This window comes from Sinocyclocheilus rhinocerous, unplaced genomic scaffold, assembly GCF_001515625.1.
Source record: "Sinocyclocheilus rhinocerous isolate Xijiao unplaced genomic scaffold, SAMN03320098_v1.1 scaffold1295, whole genome shotgun sequence".
NCBI lineage: Eukaryota > Metazoa > Chordata > Actinopteri > Cypriniformes > Cyprinidae > Sinocyclocheilus > Sinocyclocheilus rhinocerous.
In genome coordinates this window covers 160,207-170,690 of record NW_015660499.1, presented here as the reverse complement: position 1 = coordinate 170,690, position 10,484 = coordinate 160,207, and the positions used below count along the sequence as shown (strand labels likewise).

The following is a 10,484-nucleotide window of genomic DNA, read 5'->3' as shown; positions in this document are numbered from 1 at the left end:
GGCGCGTTCGCGAGATAGTGACACCAGTCAACACTTTCACTTCAGTAAGGACTTGTTCAGGCAGCAGCATTCAAGCGTTGTCTTGTTCAACCATAAGTGCCCTGCGAAGTGGGGCGTTACATTCAACACAACACTCTAATCTTGTTAAATGCCCTGCCTCCATCATTACATATCTCTGTCACGTCATTATAAGTGTTTGATCACCACATTTGAGTGATTATTGCAAAAAATGTGTTCATGTATATATACTCTGTTTATGTATGTACTGTATTCTATATATAGTACCAGTCAAATGTGTGGACACACGAATGGGAAAGTGTCCAAACTTTTGACTGGTACTGTACTATAATATACACAAAGAATATCGGCCGATTTATCGATATCGGCCTTTTTTACTCCCTAATATCGGTATCGGTATCGGCCCCAAAAAACCCATATCGGTCAGGCTCTAGTGTTAACTTGATTTTAGTGTGAATCAAGTAGTAATCAAGTAGAATTTTAGTAGTAATCACTTACTAATCTTTTTTTGTGTAAATATATCTGTATATATGTCTGTATATATAGAGAAAAAGAAAACAACAACTTTTCAGCTCAAATAATACAATATAAGTTTCAATATAAGTGCTGTTTATTGAGCACAACTTGTACCAAACATGGACTATTCCTTTCATCTTTGTGGGGGAAAAAAGAGATCTATAAATGTTATTTTGGTTTCTCAGCACTGCCATCTTCAGGTCGTCCCACTGCAGTTCACCTTTCCCAGAGTAAACCACTGCAGTCAGCTGTACCTACACAGGTGGATAGAGGTACGACTGTGAAGTTCTTTATAATGGAGTCTCACCAACAAGACAGTTCTACAATGACAACAACCAGAGGAGACTGTAAAGCTGCAGAGCTAAAACAACACAAGTCTAGTCCAGCAGAAAGATGCTCTGGGAATTCTTCCATAAGTCCTTCAGAACAGCAGCCCGTCCTCTCTAAAGTGATTGAGATGTCTAAGTCTTCTCCACTGAAGCCCAGTGTTAAATATATTGAAGTGATATCCAATATACAAACACTTCATAAGCAGTCAGAACAGAGAAGAGAAGATATGATCTCTAAATCATCTCCATTATCAAACTGTTTGAGAGGCAGAAAGAGAAATAATTCTGTAGTTCTGTCTCATGAAGACCTGAACCCTTTGTCGTCTTTTCTGACATTAAGAACAAAGTTGCAGAAAAAATGTCCAATGCAAAAACCTCAGCGGAGCAGTCCAACATCTGCAGGTAGAGTGAGAGAATTAATAGTGTTTATTGCAACTTTTCTTCCTTATTGTAACATATATCCAAGTGAAATGACTTCTGAGCAAAAAAAAATGTAGGTAGGAACTTGATTTTGTCCATCGGGATTTCATGTTGTAAGGAACAACAATGTTTGGAGGACCTTCCTGACATATTTTGTTGTTAGTTATACACTGACTGAAACATAAGTATCTTATTCCGTCTAATAGTTGAATTTCTTTCAGAGGTAAATGTGAGTCAGAATTCTACAGGAAAAGCCTTGCTAGAGAACAGAATAAAAACAGCGAATCACATCTCAGAAACAGAAAGCAGTGTCATTGCCGCTGAGACGAGCTTTCCCCGTGAAGAGAAACAAGAGACCATCAGCAAGACCGTATACGTCCACGCCACAGGTATCATTGCCTTCAGATCTTGAATATTGCATAAAAATGATTGTAAGCACAAAATACATGTTTTTTGTTCATTCATAATCATTTATTTGTTTGGTTTGAGTAATGAATCGCCATATTTCTGTATTTATTCCTGTAGAGTGTCAAAGAGATGCATATAGGGAGCTGCAGGCGTTGGCTCTGCCCTCTCTGAGTAAAATGCAGGAGCTGGGCATCTCTGCTTTGAACAACAGAGACTTTGGTACTCTGTCTTCTGAACTCACAAGATTCCTCGTAAAGCAGCAAGAGAGAATGCTTCGGACAGAACAGAGTCAGAGGAGTCACCTTCTCACACATTATAACTAACAATGCACAGAACAATGTGAAATAGCCAAAGATCATTACATGATGGTTTTTGCAGAGAAACGTTTTGTGTTATTTTTGTGGCAGATGGGGACAGTGGGCTTAATGAAATGACACTTCTACATATTCTGGTCACGCTGAAGGAACATGTTCTTCTCACATGTGACCTCAGCACAGCCACTGGTAAATATCTGAGAAAAAACACTCATGTCTCATAGAAAATGGTCTAATATTGCTGAGAGGAACATTTTATTATTTTTTTTAATAGTCAAAAAGCATGTCTAATCAATTGAGTTCATGAAACTGTTTTGAATTTCTCTGCCCAATAGGGCCCTATGAAATTTTTTCTTTTTCTTTTTCTGCGTTGTCTGTTATAATTTTTCTGGATTTATGATTCAGTACAAAATCATGATCAAAAACAGTGGTAATCAAATGAAGGCATAAAACATTATCAATTTAATCTTTTAAAATGTCATAAAATTAACTGGCGAACAAAGTTCTGCACAACAGATATTTACTGTTTGAATTAAAACGTTATAATTTTTCTGGATTTATGATTCAGTACAAAATCATGATCAAAAACAGTGGTAATCAAATGAAGGCATAAAACATTATAAATTTAATATTTTAAAATGTCATAAAATTAACTGGCAAACAAAGTTCTGCACAACAGATGTTTACTGTTTGAATTAAAACAGGGAAGAAAAATTTAGTAAAATTCCTTCAAACTTTTTAATAATAGTAATATTACTATTATTATTATTGGAAAAGTACTTTCTACCCTACCTTTTCCTTTATTAATCTAAATTATGCCAAATTCTGTGACATTGCTGTCTGGCATAAACAGATCTAATTTGTGTTTTAATCATTATAGTGTAGCTCACACGCCTGTAAAATCTTCCTTTGTTTAGATTACCTGGCTAATGTGAAGGATTCCTGTGCTCTGAGCTGTCTGGATGAGCTGTTGAGAAAGTTTGAGGTGCTGCATTATCTGAGTCAGAAGAGACGAGAACCCAATCCTAAACTTCTGGAGCTCCAGGAGCAAATCAACACATGGATGAATTCCCATTCTAACCACAACATTAAAGTGAGATTTACAGAGTTTAAACTAAATTATAACACAGCATTACGTAAAGTTGAACTTTATTTGCATATATACAGTACGCTCACATGAACCAATATATACTATATAGCAAATCTCAATGTAAAATATGTTATCGAATATAAGGCATGATATTATAAATATTAACATCATGATTCTGAAAGCTGAAAAATGTGTGTTGTAAAAAGCACTATAGAAATAAAATTTACTTGACAGCGTACTTTTCAAACAAAGCAGATTTTGCAGAATGTGAGTGTTTAATGATTGTTGTTGAATGTGAGCAGGTTCTAGTTTTGACAGTGAACCGTGTAAACACAGAGTTGCTTGTAGCTCTCAACCAGGCACGAGGTGAGTTAACTTTTCAAGAACCCTTCAGATTTTATAAGACAGGTACTATGTGGTGAGTGTCCTGTCTAATTCTGTGTGTGCGTGTGTTTAGGAAACTCTGTGTCTGAAGTCATCCCCAATGAAGGAAAGAGTAAAGTTGTGAGCAGAGAAGTGATGGACAGGTGTATAGATCTTCTTTTTTTTGTTTCTAATACAGGAAGTCTGTGTATATGGTCTGATTTAATGTATTATCTATTTTCTGCCTCCTCTCTCCTCAGACTCTCCTGCAGTAGGTGTCTTGTTGTGTGCAGTCAGCACGTTGGTCCTGACTTCCCGTGGCAGAGTTTCAGCATAGTGTTTGAGCTTCAACCTGTGGGTCATTTACCCTTCGGCAGTGTGTGTTCAGAGAGAAACGTCAACTTTATCTCCTTCTCCACTGCAGTGCCTGAATCCAGTCAGTTCAACAAACCTAATGCTCACATGATGTTGATGTTTAATGCACAATTATGTGGAGCAGGTTTCAGGTTTAGTTCTCAACTTGACGCTGCAGAAATAGAATCCAAGTGTTTGGTAAAATGTCCTGTTGCTTGTTATGGCCCTGGGAACAAAAAATTAGCATGCAAGATATATAGTTCATATATTTTAACAGCATTCAAACACAATGTTAAACATTTGCAAGTACATAGTGTATTTTGACTGATAAAATATCAAAATAAGGTTCAATGATAATCCTGTTTACTTTTCAGTGTTGGAATATATTGCATTTTTGTGTTTGGTTATTTGAATCATTCATTTGCAGATTTCTCAGACGAATCTATTTCTGCATCATATCTGGACACTATTCCATTTGTGTTGCTCGTCACTGATGGTTTACTGAGACGCTTAAAGATGCAACGCACACTGGAGACAATGTGAGTTACTCAATAGTTTCTGCCAACTACTTCGTCATTGTTTTAAAAAGTAGGCAAAATTAGGTGGTTAGCGTGTGAAGTCTGACACATTGAGATGTGGAGCTTTTGCAATAGTAGAAATATAGTGCGTACATTAATGAGGAAAAAAAATTAACTTAAATGATTTTAGCAAATGGCTGCAATATAACAAAGAGTGAAAAATTTAAGGGGGTCTGAATACTTTCCGTACCCACTGTATATGAGTTAAACTATAATAAAACTATACCACAATTGCATGGTTCACCACCACTAAGCTTTGACAGCTCTTTTAGTCTTGATTTAAAATCTACAAACGGAAACATTTGATTGAGAATAGTTTGCAACACCGCTTATAAACGCAATGAGGCTGTAATAGTGGACTAGAAAGATGGTGAGTTTCCCTCGTTTAATGTGCACTTAAAACCTCTGTAGTCCCATATAGCCACTTTTTAGCAACCACTTTTAAAAAAAATCTCGAGTAGGGTATTACTGATGTATTTTATGTCACTAAATAAATTGTGAAAATATGTTGGGCTGTTAACCACAGACCTTATTTCAGGCATTTAACCAAAAACCCATTCGGATACCCAATTGACTTTGGAACAGTGGAACTGGAAGTGGCCTAAAACAAGGAAACAAAATTGTTTCCTTGTTTTAGGACCCATTCCTGCAGCATTCTATTCTTGCATTCAAAACTATGTATATATAATGTATATACTTTAAAAAATAAAGGTCCCAAAGGGGTTTTTGCAGTGATGCCATAGAAGAACCATTTTTGGTTCACTTTTCAATTAACAGTTTTTAAATGATAGTTTTTTTTTCTTAGCCTGAAGAACATTTTAAGCATCAAAAGAATCCTATTTTTCACTATATAGAACCTGTTGTGGAATGGAAAGATTCCACGGATATTAAAGGTTTCATTTATTGTTAAGAGTGTATGCTGATGTACAAAAACTGTTGTTGGCAGGTACAATATGGTTCTGCTGGAGAGGAAACACTCTCCATCTGCACTGCAGCTGGGTGGAACCCATTATGATGTCATCACTGTGGACGAGAACACTGCCATCCTCATCCAGGTGACGCTCTATATACACACTTGCTCTACCATTCACAAAGTGACCCTGAACGTGTAAATCCTGTGTGTCTGTGTTCAGGAGCTGAGTGAGTTGGACATGAGGATTGGAGTGGCGTCTGAGCGTGTCGTCATGAGACTCACAGTCCTCTCTCTGCAGTTCAGCCGCTGCTGGGTCATTCTGCACTGCACTGAGAACCACAGGGCACTGTCAGTTTGAAATACATTTACATCTGTCTGATCATGTTAACAATCACCCTGCATTATATTTGCTGGGTGAAATCCAATACTTGTTTTCTTAGTAATTCCAAAAATTGTCCTGTTTTGCTCTAGCACTTTATCGCAGTGTATGATGCATTTCATAGCATGTTTGCTTTTGGCAACCATTTGTAAACTGAAGACGTCTTGTATTATCCCATAAAATCCCATAATCCCATAAATTTGTTTTATTTCCTGTTTTTCCCCACTTTTAAGGATTTCCAGTAACATTTATATCAATCTGCTTCATATCTACTCTGCATCTGTGTTGTTTGGAAACAAGTCTGAGAAGTTTGATGTCAAGGTATTTTCTTACTCATTTATTTCAATTAACGATAACAGACCTCAAAACAAATGTCAGTGTTTTTAAAGGTTATGCCAAGGCCAGATGTAATATTTCCTCTGTTGAATGCTCTATTAAAAAGTATTTAGCATTCAAAGTCTGTGTACATTTTTAGATCATGGCATATGTATGTGTTTTAGGTGTTACTGGTGTGTGAGGAAGAAAAGATAGCCAGCTACATCTATAAGATCTCCTTACATACGCTGATGAACTCGGAGAGAGATGGACTGAGCTGGTTGGATAGAGACTGGCTCAGTGTGCAGCCCACAGAGGTAAATGACAGGTCTAAAATGTTTCTAGCACCAAAAAAAAAAAACTTTAAAATGTAAAGTGTTTCCAACCAAATGTTATTGCACTTTTGTTCATATAGCAGTACTTTTAAATGAAAAAAGTGCACAATACAATACTTTTGAATTCATTATTGAATTTTGTGCATAACAGTGCGATTAATCATGGTTAATCGCAGAAAACCATGCGATTAATCGCGATTAAAAAATTTAATTGTTGCCCAGCACTGTTTCACTAGTATTCAAGATCAAACTATCACAGGGTACACTGTTGGTTAATAAAGCTTGTTGACATTTTCACACTCTTTTGTTTTTCCGCAGCTCTTTAGTGACATCACAGCTGAGTCCAATGTCAAAAAGAGTGAGACTAAACCCTTCTCAAACATAAACAGCCGAACTCACTCTCCCTTTTGGGAACAGGATCCTGTTAAACTACAGATACAGCTGGAGGATAAGACGCCGCCTAGCCAGTTTACAGAGCTGATTTGTCGGTCTTAGTGTTTTAAAGAAGACAAATTGTTTGAACCTCTTACTGTATTTTTGATCAAATAAATGCAGCCTTGGTGAGCATTAAAAATCTTAATTATTGTAAACTTTTGACTAGAAGTATATTTATGTGTTTATATTTAATATTTGTACTTTTATTACAATAATCATAATGCTAAATATATTTTACTGGCTAGTTAGAAATATTCTGTATATGGTCTGCAAATGTGGTTGTTGGCAAAAGTAAATTTTGGACCCTGTTTAAATGCAAAAATTTGTATTTATTTCAGTGCAATCATTTAAATTGCTTCTTATTCACATTAGCAGGTCATAACAGCTTGAGAGGAAAGGATACAGCTCATTTTCACTCATACAACCCATTAACGCCAAGCCAGTTCAGCAGAGGTTCAACTACAGCGAGCGTCTGGCAGCTACAGGGTGAAGGATTCATTCAAAACCCAGATCTCATGCCAGGCCGAGTTGTTCCACGAGGGTCTGCCCATGTTCCCTTGGCTCCTCTGCCCACTCCTGAAGTGCTGGGAGGCAGAAACACTGCGTGTGGATTCAGCTCTAGACCGCAGAGTCAGACTCACTGGAGCTCACCTGAGAATCATCTGCCCAACAAGACAGGAGAGGAGAGGAAGAGGCGAGGAGGAGAAGATGTGCACAGTGGTACAGATACACACACATTTCTAACATGCATGACTTCCTTTCTTCTGTGGAACACAAACATTACATTTTAAACAACATTTAATAATAGTCTCTCAATTCATTTGAGAAAATATGATTTACAAATGCATGAGCTAATTATGTGTATTTGCAGTATTATTTGTTCTAAAGACAGTTAATGGAATTTGATTACGAAAGAAAATGTAAAAAGCTGTCAAATCAAACATTTGTCATGATTAGAAAGAAACTTCTTTAGAACATTTTTATTAAATTGAAATAGATTTCCCAGAGTTTTTTCACAAAACGTTTATATATTTGCATGAGTTTATGAATTGCTGTTTGTAAATATATAAACTTTCTTGCAAATGTGAATTAACTTAGGCATTTGAGAATAATGTGTTGTAAATAAATTAATTTAGCTCCACACAGAAAAACATTAGTTGTGTTAAATTTTGCTCAGAATTGGTGTTAATGTTCGCTCATTTTACATTAATTATTTAATAAAAAGGCAAGTAACACATTGAATTGAACATGAAATTTAGTGAAAAAGAATGAAGTATTTTTTGTAAGTATTTTTGAAAGTATTTTTTGTAAAGCATACCACAATAATTAACAATATTATTGTAATTAATACACTAATAAATATTTTACTTACCACTTTGAAAAATACTGATTTTGTATTTATTTATTTATTTATGTAACAGTGCATAGAAATCCCATTGACTTTCTCTGTACTGTCTTTTTTCAAAGTATTTCTATGAACTTTCTCTTTAAAAGAAATTCAGCACGAAACAATTCGTGGTATCCGGAGGGCAGGAGAGTTTTGCTCTATCATTCTGTGTCTGTGTGTTTATTCCCAGTGCTGCCGCACTGCAAGAGAGGAAGACTGCTATGTGAGCGAGTTCCAGGCAGAAATGATGGACAGACCAGACTGAGATTTTTCTGAGCAAGTTTTGCTACTTTATGTTAAGTATATCACTCGCTTGAGTGATATTTTAGAATATTTCTCACGCTCATCTGTATTTTCAGTTTTCATGTAGAATGTAATGTTACATTAATACAGTTCAGTCATATGTCCGTTAAAATATATGTATATAATTTATAGTAAATTTATAAAATGAATGGTTTATAATAAATGTAGATTTTGTTCCAATAATTAGTACATATTAATGTTTAAACTATCACCCTTTAGGTGTATTTATATCAGTATTTATATCAGAATGGCAGTTGCAATAAAAAAAAAGAAAAAGAAACCGTCAAATCAAACATTTCTTTTTATATATTTCAAATTGACATGATTACAAAATAAACACACATTTTGTTAGATTTAATATTTGTATTATTATTTATTTTTTAGAGGGTACCCACAGTTGCGAAAATTTACACATTTTGTTTTCCAGGACTTGAAATGCCATGAAAATGTATGAAATCTTGAAAATTGAAGATGTATTTTTAAATTTTGCTCAACTTTAAAATATTTTAGTATATATAGCTATGAATTAATGCTTGCTATTTAAAAAATCATAAATGAATAAAAAATTGATTTATGAATATATTAATTATTTTTTTTTATTAAAATGCTTTTTTTTATTTAGTATTTGTATTATTTATCTTATCGTTTTTTTACAGGGTTCTCATAGTCATTGTTTAATATGGTAAATACAGTGAATATGTATTTTTCTAATTATGCTCAATTCTAAAATGATTTTGATTTTACAACTATTATCTATCTAATATCTACTTGTGAAAGTAGTAATTTGTAATTTCAACTTTTTTTAGTCATTATTTAAAAAAAAATGAATGAACAGCTGGAAAAGTCTTTGAAATGTACTAATCAAAACGTTTTAGAATTACAGGAGATTATTAGATTTAACTAGACTTGTCTTTTTAAATGTGCTTCTTAGGGTGCAACAGAAGGTTTTGAGTTTTGATTGTTTAAAAGTATTTAGTGCGGTTTTGTTTTTTGACTCCAGAATGACGTGGCTTTTTTTATCTACTGACCTTTGACCTACAGTTGAGAGTGAGCGTATGCACACATGCATCTGTTAGCTTTATAGTCTGTACACAGAAGCAGGTGTAAAGAATGCAGATGAAAGAGTTCTATTCAAACTTGACACTGTATTGAGAAATTAACATTTCTTGCTACACGTTACTGATGCGACGCCGCTTATTTAGAGGAGGTCACGCCGGTCTGGAACTGAATAAATCATTCGGTATGTGAAGCTAAATTGATTGGCATTAAAAAAGCGTTTTCAAAATTACCAGTCTGGATGTAGATTGGGGACTACGGCGACAGTGGCCATTCATTTATCTCCCACACCATACGCATTTCCAGCCCCTCGCTATTTTCTGAAATGAGCGTGATAGAAAGATAGTCATTCAATTACAGGACGATCTTCTTATCGCTGACAGTCAGAGCAGAGGGAAAGCGCTGCACAGACAGAGGAGGAGGAAGAGAGGGAGAGCGATGGGGGTCTGAGGGCTTATCTCAGCACGCCAGCAGTCTGACGGCAGCCCCTCGCAGGAATGGGCTCCAGAACAGACACTCCCACAGGGCATTTTCCTCTCTCCATCACTCTCCCTTTCACTCCCTCTGCAACTCGTGAGCCTCAGCCTCTGTAAAACACCAAACAGCCTCCATAAATAACTCCCAACACCATCTGAACTGCCCCTACTCAAACAAAAGCAAATAAAACAGCAGTGTTTGGACACAGGGCTGTGAGGGAGGAAGACGTGTGTCCAGTCTGAGGCAGTAAAACACAGTAATGTGACCGTAATCACAGTGCTCTTTCAGATGGAAAAAAGCTGTGAGAACAGAGCATGCTGTTCAAATCTGAACCTGTTTAACCACTCTCTTCATTGCAAACATTGGGTCAAATCTCTTGTCGCCCTTATTACAGAGTCAACAGTGTTTAACAATGTCAACTAAATGCTCAAATAGGAACAGTTGGGGAAGGTTTCTGCATTTAATTGGTCCTTGCTAAGGCAATCTGAACAAAC

General features: G+C 35.7%; 1 protein-coding gene across 1 annotated transcript in view; it reads left to right on the top strand.

The window, feature by feature from the left end:
- The window catches only part of shoc1 (shortage in chiasmata 1), a 14,666-nt gene extending 6,222 nt beyond the window's left edge, over nt 1-8,444 (top strand). Inside the window, exons 13-28 of the mRNA XM_016534213.1 lie at nt 720-1,265; nt 1,505-1,672; nt 1,809-1,979; nt 2,099-2,194; nt 2,923-3,098; nt 3,398-3,461; nt 3,553-3,622; nt 3,719-3,894; nt 4,240-4,351; nt 5,337-5,445; nt 5,524-5,651; nt 5,916-6,003; nt 6,183-6,314; nt 6,651-6,816; nt 7,140-7,487; nt 8,345-8,444. Coding sequence (XP_016389699.1) covers nt 720-1,265; nt 1,505-1,672; nt 1,809-1,979; nt 2,099-2,194; nt 2,923-3,098; nt 3,398-3,461; nt 3,553-3,622; nt 3,719-3,894; nt 4,240-4,351; nt 5,337-5,445; nt 5,524-5,651; nt 5,916-6,003; nt 6,183-6,314; nt 6,651-6,816; nt 7,140-7,487; nt 8,345-8,430 — 2,636 coding nt within the window. The 3' untranslated portion in view covers nt 8,431-8,444. The remainder of the gene's footprint in view (nt 1-719; nt 1,266-1,504; nt 1,673-1,808; nt 1,980-2,098; nt 2,195-2,922; nt 3,099-3,397; nt 3,462-3,552; nt 3,623-3,718; nt 3,895-4,239; nt 4,352-5,336; nt 5,446-5,523; nt 5,652-5,915; nt 6,004-6,182; nt 6,315-6,650; nt 6,817-7,139; nt 7,488-8,344) is intronic.
- Nucleotides 8,445-10,484: the final 2,040 nt, after the last annotated feature.